Genomic DNA, 9,735 nt, shown 5'->3' on the forward strand with positions numbered 1-9,735 from the left:
CACCAGTACTTAAAAATCCAAGAATGAAAAACACTTCAACAAAAATTTTGAGCACCAAACTCATCCCTAGACATCAAGATAGCATCCCCCTTAATAGTACATTTTTTGTACCAACTAAAGAACAAATAGAAAAGCTATACCAATACTAATACATTTACGCCATATTTTTTTTTCTTTGCCTTGATCAATGAATCACATCCTCTTGATCTTTCGACATTTCATTTTGCCTTTCTTCTTCACCAAGGGTTGATCCTCAGCAACTTGTGGCATCCTATGGCCTTGATCAGTTCGTTAGCATTCGGCCAAGCACTTGCTCATTTACCACTGTGCCTGGTCCTTCGGTGCCAAGCCCCCGCTTGCCCTTCTCCCATGCACGGTCTATCGCATAGCCAAGTCTTGCCAACCCTTCACCGCATCTTGCCATCTCCCGTCACTTGTAGCCTTGGATCACAATGAAACCTCATTGTGTTGCTTCTTCTTCTTCTTCTCATCTTCATCGGCTCTTCATTGGACTAATCCATTGCTTATACACTCAATAAGTGTATTAGTCCTTTAATCGTTTGTCATCAATTAACCAAAACCCACTAGGGTCACAAATGCTCTTTTACCTTAATTATTTTCATATGCAAGAAAAGCGAACAATTGGCACAAACATGTGAACCAAGTGGGAGGTGAGGGAGTAAGTAGCGCACATTGAAAAGAACAGTTAGTATTCTGTTAATGAAATTTGTGGCGAATATTGCATTTCCTCAAAGGTTTTTAGCATGAATAGTTTATATATCATTATATTTGCATTTAAAAGTAGTTTTATATGATATTGATTTTGTAGTTGTACCTGATAAAGGTAGTTGTAGAATATGAGGATCGTTGGCTAAAGTATACACGAGATTATGTAAAGAGATGAGAGTTAGGGAAATTTATACAGGTTCAGGTCCCCAGCTTATAGGTAATAGCTCTACTCCTGTCGACTAAAGCTGGTGTTGTCATTATATATCAATATCCCACGAGTACAATATTGAGGATGACCTAATCTAATCTCTGTCAGCCTGACGGCATAAAGCTTTGACATGTGGTCGACGACTTGAGATAGTCCATTTCCTCGAATAAGAACTCACCTATATTGAAGGTAGCTCTAGTCAGCTTTTTTTTTTTAGCTCCGTATCGGGTCTTTCGAGGCTTGCCTTCGCCTATGTTGACTTGTCTTTGTCTATACTCGCTTGTCCCCTCTTCTCCTAGGGGTTGGGGTTCTTGCATTTATACCCTCGAGTACTACCTTATCTAAGTAGAACTAACCAAGTATGGATACGATCCGAGTAGTCATGGATCTGATCAGACAAGAGAAAGTATATATATCTGCAATCTTGGACATATACGCACAAGGTGCAAAAGTTTTTTATATGCATGTACTTATATTTAAATACCTATATATTGAGCTACCTGACATGCTTGGGGACTTTATGGTTTCTAATCAGTTTATTCGAGTATTTTAGGAGAAAATAAATAAAACGATGGTTTCTCCGTCGAGATTTTATTTACACAAAAGTTCTAAACTCTATCAAATTGTCGGATCCAACCACGTGATCGTTTCACCTTCCAAAAAGGTGTTAGTTCTCGGGTCAAACTTTATCGGCTACCATACTGATAAAATTTTCTATATCAACAACTCGACTCCTTCTCTGATTTGGTTTATACATTTGAATAGAGTTCGAGGGCTAAGTAAGTTTGGTGGGGCCCACCATACATCAAGTCCTATATGGAATCAAGCCTCATACGTATGGGAAAAGTCCTGAGTAGATAAAAAGAAAAGTTTCGGATAAGAAAATAACATAGTCCTGTTTAGGCCCAAACTAATTTTACTTGTACAAGGGAGCACTCAGAGTATAAATACAAGACCCCCTAGAAAAGAGGGAACATAGAATCCAACAAGCCTAATAAGAGCACCCACAATGGTAAAGTAAGGTGCTCTCTATAAAACACGTGCATCTCAGCAATAGACTAGATTAATAGTAAACCACCTCAATAGTATGTCTATATGGGTATCTATAGTTCTCTAATACATTGCCTCGTTTTTCTCTATAGACTATCTCCAGGTTAGTAGATAGCTTTGCTCTCTCTTTTCATTTAATCCCTTCCAAGTAAGAAAATATGCTGACATGGATCTCTTATAGAGAGCCTATAGATAACCATTGCGGGTGCCCTAAGAGCCAAGAGGCACAGGCGGATCTAGGGGTGGTCCCAGGACCACCCAAAAAATCCTAGCCCAATACATACTCCCTCCGTCCTACAATATAAGGGATTTTGAGTTTTTGCTTGCAACGTTTGACCATTCGTCTTATTCAATTTTTTTGCAAATATAAAAAACGAAAAGTTGTGCTTAAAGTACTGTAGATAATAAAGTAAGTCACAAATAAAATAAATAATAATTTCAAATTTTTTTGAATAAGACGAGTGGTCAAACGTTGTAAGCAAAAACTTAAAATCCCTTATATTATAGGACGGAGGGAGTATATACATATGTGAAAAAAAAACTTTTGAAATAATAATAATAAAACTTGTTTTTAATATGTTATGATGCACATTTGATCCATTTATAGTTTTAACTTTGTTATATTTAGGGTATTTAAAATATTATATAAGTTCCCAATCTCACCGAGTTCCTTCTCAAGAAAGCCGACAACACCTAGTCGTCGACTACATGCTCAAGTTTTATGCCGCTATTCTGATAGGCTAGATTAGGTTTTCCTCCCCATTGTACTTCTGAGAGATAGTTGTATAATGGCACCACCGTCTTCGGTCGATAGGGGTAGGGTTATTACCCATCAAAATGAGTCCAAACCTGTATAAAAATTTATATCTTCCGTCTCTTTATCGCAATCTCACGTATACGCTGATTCAATATACCCTATACTTAAAATGCCATTATCGGGTATAGGCGTATAGCGCATCAACATTTGTATTGTATAATAAAATATAATGCCTCAAGAATGTACTGAGTACGTCTCAATCCACGTGTTTGAGCCGTAATTAAGGCTCTTATCCCCTCAGCATTCATCTTTGATCCTTAGGACTTATTATCCCTATTTTTACTGCTTCTTAATACTCAACAAGTTCCCAACATCATCATCAGCTGCTTAGTGTGGGTGTGATGAGAGAAGGCCGCAGGAATCCGATGAGAAATACACCAGCACTCCTTAAAATAGCGCGGCAAACGAGGAGGAAGTTACAGGTAGTTATGACCTTTTCCACCCCTAAACTACCCTTATTAAGCAAATCAAATCAGCGACTTGGCCAGCCCAGGAGCCTCACTTGGCCTTGGGAAGTTGGGAACTCATCAGGCGAGTTCGTCCACCAGCGGGCCGGAAAAGCGCAACTGCTGCAGCGGCAAATCTCCCTTCAAGACGACTATTCCAAACCCAGAGGTAGTAACTCTTTGTTGTTAAACAACTAAGTACTAACAAATTAGTCAAAATTTGAAGGTTTCTGTCTTTTTCTTCTTTTAAATTTGAAGGTCTATGTCTTTTTCTTTTTTTTTTTGTTTTTGTATATTATGATCCATAATTTTTTTAAGGCGTTGGGTGTTATAGGTGTTTTAGCGTCGGGAGTGATCTTGAGGTGCTTGTATGATGGTGTTTTCGGTGTGAACCCTTTCTTAGGTCGATGTGTATCTCGTCTCTATCAATGAAATAAGACAGGGTTTCTACCTTCGTTTTTTCTTTAAAAAAAAGGAAAATGAACAAACGAGGAGAATCATTTTCTATTTCTTGATGTGAACAAGATTACTTCCCTAGGTTTGGATTGTGATAGAGTAAGGAGCAATTTCAAAGTCATGACAAAATGGAGAATGGAACGTCCAAGGTTCTAGATTTGTTCAGTAGATTGATTATCTGCACTGGTTGTATAGCTGACTAGAGATTGGACAAAAGAAACCGGTGATTTAATCTGGCTGTTGGATCAATTTGTCACGTAAGGAAGAAGATTGCTGTTGTTATGCCTCAGATTCTGTTGTAATACATTAACACTGTAATACATTAACACTGTAAAAATATTTGGAGTTTTGACATAGTCTTTCCGACAGATATATTCCCATATCGTTTTCGTATCTCTAACATAAATATTCATTAAGATGTTGATTGCCAAAGTTTTACTAATTTTGACTGTCTGTATTCCAGCGCAAGATCGAGTAATCATGGTTATTAGTGTGCAGATAACTCCCTAATAAATCATCTTACTAATTTCTTTGGTTAGTGGGGGTTTTCATTAGTTACCTTATTGACAGCACGCTCATTGGAAGTTCAAGTGATTCTGACTTTTGGTCTTGGACCCCCTTTTGTTCTCTGCATACAGTTGCTTGGTACTCCCTGTAGGTTTAGTTTTGAACAAGTACAAGGTCTTCAGAAAATAAATTTCACCACTATTTTTTTATTATAATATACATAGAAATATCAACAAATATATGGTTTTATTTTAATACTAATCTATACATATGGTCTCCATATTTCTTTGACAAATACTTTAGAAATTATTCATAGTCAAAGATTTTAAAGTTTCATATCAGTTTTGTTCAAAACGATAAGTATTATCAACCTGGAGAGATCGAGAGAGTATAATATAAGCTCCACATAACTTTGAGAAGCACCTATCCTTGCTTAGGTGTCCATTTTGATTTAAAATACTACTCCCTCCACCCCTAAATATAAGAGATTTTGGTTAAATGTGACACATCATAGTATAATGAATTTGGACATGAAACATGTCTAGATTTATTGTACTAGGATACGTCATATCTAACCAAAATTTCTTATATTTAGGGACGGAGGGAGTATTAACCTCTTCATAACTTCCCCAAAAAAAAAAACCCTCTTCATAACTTTTTTATCTCTATCTACTGCTCCACAGTATAATTCTGGTGATAAAACAGTACTCTCTTTGTTGATTAGTTGCATCTGTACCTTTAATCAGCACTTGCTGATTAGTTGCATCTTCAGCTGACATAAGCTACAATTTTCAGTTCATATGGCTGGACAAGGTTCCCAGATGAAGAAATACTGTGATTGCTGCAAAAGATATGTGGACCATTCCAATGGAAAGATGAAATGCTTCCACAGGCAAATGAGTGCTAATTTTGAGCATAGCATGGTAAGCCTGCAGCTAAGACCACTCACTTTTAGTCTCATATTCTTCATGGTGGATTGATTGGATTTTGCATGTGATTAGTTTATCGCTTATCTGATGAACTTGATTAAGTTTCAAGTGGTATGCTAATCAAACATGCTGAAATGCAAGCTAGCATGGGAGCAAAATTCACTAGTTAAAAACCTTGGGTTTCTTGATAACAGTTTACATGCAAGGATGACTCATTGTACCAAGTACTCCAAAGTCCTAAATTCTAAGCTGAAGTTAATCACTATATCATGTGTTTGAAATAACAATGTTTTGTTATGCCATTGTGGACTTCTCATTAACAATATATCAAGTGTTGTATGAAACTAGGAATTGCTCTATTCACACCAATACCATTATGTTACACTGTTATTCTTTTTCTCTACAGATCATACCAAACAAGTTCTTGGACCAATTCGGAGGGAAAATATCAAGAACAGTTGAACTAGAATCCCCCAAGGGCAACGTGTATGTCGTCAAAGTTAGCAAGCACATGAATAAGACAGTCCTCCAGTGTGGATGGGAGGCATTTGTAGATGCCCATCAGATAGAAGAGAATGACTCCTTATTGTTCCGTCACATCGAGAATTCCCGCTTCACGGTTCTGATCCTTGATTCTAATGGTTGTGAGAAAGTCTTCTCCTGTTCTGGCAAAAGAAGGGCCTCTGGTGTTCAAGAAAGAAATGCAGATCCTATCGATGTTTCAAGCAGCACCCATGATGATACCGCGCAATCATCCGGGGGTGAAAGATTTGCTAGAAGTGAAAGTGGTAGTGACAGTCAGCATAGTAAAACCGCGAAATTGGCAGCGACATGTTCATCTGGGGGATCAGGTCTAAATTGCTGATTCTCTTCTCTGTGAACCTTTTTTGTACTATGCTTCAGCTACACATTTTTATATTAGATTTTATAGTTAACTGAAAAGTGGAGTTTTTTTTCTATATTTGCCTTGTTGAGAATCCACAGGAGAGGAGGCCAAGGAGAGCAGCAGTTCTGAACATGAGTCATCCTATGATCTAGTTGATCCTCAGATAGCTCCAATGCCTGGTTATGTCTTGTCGCGCGGGACTAATCTATCTGAAGCACATGAGGAGAAACTAGATATGCTTGTCCAGGAAATTCGACCTGAAATTCCTCTATATGTGACTACCATGAAGCATAGCAATGTTAACTCACACCATGCTTCCCTTGTAAGTTCTGCCTTTTTTTTTAATCAAGTACATAGGCCATAATCCATGCATTTTACACAATATAATTGTTTTACCTATTTATAAAAGAAACAAAATGCAGTGAATTAGATGCAGGCATCCCACAATCATTTGAGAAGCTAGATTAGAAATGCCCATGATCGGTAGAAAGTGAGGAAGATGCATCAGGTATAGTTATTCAAGTCCTTTAATGGAGATAGCTCCATCAGAGGTATAGTTCTGTAATTGGTAGGAAAAAAAAAAGGAGAAGAGCATGAATTGTGTGTATGTTGTATGGGTAATTGAATCAGAAATGTAGCTTTTTGGATTAATTTTAGTAGAGAATGCCATTAAAGTTGCTGTGGTCTGTGCACCTTAATTTGCACAATGAGCTAAATTTATCTTTATTTCGTCTTCCGTTACATCATAAGCCACAAATTATGTAGGTTCAGAATCATTTACAGCATCAAATCTCTCTCTGGATCAGGTAATTGCTAAGCATTATGCATGTGCGTACTTTCCGCGTACGAGTCAAACCATCACACTTAAGTGGCATGGCAAGAACAGGAAGTGGCATCCCAAATTTTACATTAGGAAAGATCAAGTTGGGTACATCCTTCATGGGCGTTGGATAGACTTTGTTCGTCACAACCATGTGAAAGAGGGAGATATCTGCATCTTTCACCTAAAAAATTTTAATGGGAGAAAATTCAGGGCAACAGTGCATCTACTCCGTGAAACAATTCCTCACTCCTTTGGTGCACTCCATATTCCTAAAAGGTTTGAATCTAGGAATGGCAGAATGAGGCTGAAAATGACTGATGATAGAAGAGTAAGCTCAACTGAATGTAGGAGAGGGACAATGGAACCTTCTACAACCAATGTCAAGAAGGAAGCGGACAATGGTAATGTTGTGATACATTGTTATTTGCTCTTTTGTGTTACATGTGAAATTTTTTGTTGACGAGAAAATGTTACTTTTTCAGAACAATGCAACAATGGTCAAGGAAAGCGTCAGGAACCTCTCAATTTTGATGTTTCTGTGGGGAGTTCTAAGCCTTACTTGACAGCAGACAGAGTTTCTCTGACTGAAGAACAGTTCAGGAAAGTGGAAGAGAATGTTCACTCCATTCAATCTGAAGGTCCCATTTATGTGTCGATAATGAACAAGAGCAATGTTGGTACCGACGGGCTCTACATCATTGTAAGTCTTGCTTTTTTCTGGACACACTTCCAGTACTATTTAGTACTCCCTTCGTTCCAAAATATAAGGATTTTTAGGTCATTGAGCAAGAACCCCCCCCCCCCCTCCTATATAGTACCGGATGGAACACATCCTCGTAGGCTAGTACTATGAATTTGGACATTTGGACAAGACTTCTGTCAATATTCGTAGTATTATGATATATCTCATCCGGTACTATTTGCTATATGATGGGGGCAGAGGAAATGTACTAAGGTTATGTTAAAAGATTCCTCTTTAGTCATTTCAGTTGTCATTTTTTTAATTTTGAATGTATTATATTCCCTTTTGAAACATCTGATTGGCTTTGGATTAATTGAAGTGATATGAACCATGGGAATCAGTGTAGAAATCCTTATATTATGGTACAAAATTTGAATCCTAGAAATCCTTATATTTTGGAACCGAGAGAGTACTTATTTATTACTGCTACTTATCAATAGGTTGTATTGTTTTTATTGAATTAGGCAAGATGTCTGCATCTACTATTTCAAGTTTTCGTATCTTGAACATTCACCATTCACCATCCAAACAAAGTCTGGTAGTTAACTAGAGTTGTTCATATTTGTGGCTGTATTAGCTTAGTACTAACCTGTTGCCGTAATGAACACTGTACCGTATCCGAAAACAGACCCTTGGCAGGCAGTTTGCTACAAGATACCTCCCGGAAGGGGAGCAAACCTTGACGCTCCTGACGACGGGGACGGGCAAGGCATGGCAGGTCAAGATGCGCCCTCGGAGCGGCGACGCACGGATGTTCACCCTCGGCTGGCGCGATTTCGTCCGCGACAACCGTCTGCAAACGGAGGACATCTGCCTCTTCCAGCTGATGAAGAACAGTGAGAGGGGGCTTGCCATGACAGTCCACATCATTCGTCACAGCGAGAGGAGCTAGTTTCCACAGCTTCTAGTAGTAGAAGATCAGAGATATGGACCTCTAGAAGCACTTTTTCATTAGTGGTAGACTGGCAATGAGAATAGTTATTAGCTTCTATTTAGCACTTTCTTTGTGTAGCTTTCTGCTGGAGTTGAAACCTGAAAATTATGGGCCTGTCTAAATAATGGTTAAAGGAGCTCTCTACTGCAATATTTATCCAGAGTTGGCAGCTTTTAAACAACCTCGCTGATGGTAGTTGTCCTACTTGCGAATTTCTACACTAAGTACAAAAATTTGAGCCTTGTTTGTCAGTTCTATGTTTACATCGAAGCTAAACACCTGTCCTTTTGTTCAAGAAAAAGAAAAGGTGCACGCGCACACGCACAAACACTTTGAGTTTAGAGCAATTTTGATATATATATTTTTAAACTTATGTTACGTCCATAAGCTTCTCAATTTCAGCATTTATCTTTTCCCTATGAGTACAACACTAAATGATGAAAAACATGAAACATGTATGTATATATGAATATTTATCCATTCTAGAATATCATGGCACGGAGGAGATACAATATTATGAGGGTGTTGTGTTCTTGTAAAGCATCATGTGGGAATGTTTTATAGCAGAAGTATATGAAATATGTAGGGTATAGCACTAAGAGGTAGTGAGGTGGGGAATCAAGAACCGTGGAAAGATAGGTTGTGAATATTTTTATGGGGATATCGGTTCGAAACTATCAAAATATTGACTTTAGAAATATACCACGTAAATATAATACACTACAATAATACCACAAAAAATTGCAATGATGGATATTTACCATTTCATCATCCTTCGTTGCACTACAATAAATTAAATAAATTAAGTAGCTCAACCGATTAGATTCCTTATGATGGAACCAACCCATCAGGATTTAAGTTAGGTTTGACAATGATGTTCGCATTTTACGGTCAATTATTTTTTTAGTGATGGGTGACGTACCAATCGAAAGAGAGGGCGTTGACTTGGGTGTGCCTGTGTATGTTCATTACCCGTTATGAGCTCTTGCGTTCACCCACAATTTCTCACACGCGAGTGCACTTATATTAGAATTCTAGTGATCACTCAAAGGGTACATGTATTATGGAAAACCTAATACTTATGTAAACCCTAACAAAAAAATCGTCTAAATTCAGAAAAAAAAATCCCATATATAGATGAGATGATGTTACATAACCACATAGAAAGTCTTGTCCAAACTCACTTTGTCTATGAGATATAAAAATAA

At 37.7% G+C, this 9,735-nt stretch overlaps 1 protein-coding gene across 1 annotated transcript; it reads left to right on the forward strand.

Annotated features, from left to right (window-relative positions):
- The first annotated feature begins 3,307 nt into the window (after positions 1–3,307).
- LOC127766974 (B3 domain-containing protein Os03g0620500) lies at positions 3,308–8,792 on the forward strand. Its single transcript, XM_052292166.1, has 7 exons — positions 3,308–3,419; positions 5,009–5,136; positions 5,549–5,993; positions 6,127–6,350; positions 6,835–7,252; positions 7,334–7,551; positions 8,222–8,792. The coding sequence occupies exons 2-7, from the start codon at positions 5,014–5,016 to the stop codon at positions 8,483–8,485; spliced, it is 1,692 nt and encodes a 563-aa protein (XP_052148126.1). The 5' UTR covers positions 3,308–3,419; positions 5,009–5,013; the 3' UTR covers positions 8,486–8,792.
- Positions 8,793–9,735: the final 943 nt, after the last annotated feature.

This window comes from Oryza glaberrima, chromosome 3 (genome assembly GCF_000147395.1).
Source record: "Oryza glaberrima chromosome 3, OglaRS2, whole genome shotgun sequence".
Classification (NCBI taxonomy): Eukaryota; Viridiplantae; Streptophyta; class Magnoliopsida; order Poales; family Poaceae; genus Oryza; species Oryza glaberrima.

What these genes read in the sequence shown, in the direction of transcription:
- LOC127766974 (XM_052292166.1), top strand. Translation starts at nt 5,014, where the DNA reads ATGGCTGGACAAGGTTCCCAGATGAAGAAATACTGTGATTGCTGCAAA. An exon ending in ACTCACACCATGCTTCCCTT is followed by an intron (nt 6,351 to 6,834) that starts GTAAGTTCTGCC and finishes TCTCTGGATCAG; the next exon opens with GTAATTGCTAAGCATTATGC. An exon ending in CCGACGGGCTCTACATCATT is followed by an intron (nt 7,552 to 8,221) that starts GTAAGTCTTGCT and finishes ATCCGAAAACAG; the next exon opens with ACCCTTGGCAGGCAGTTTGC.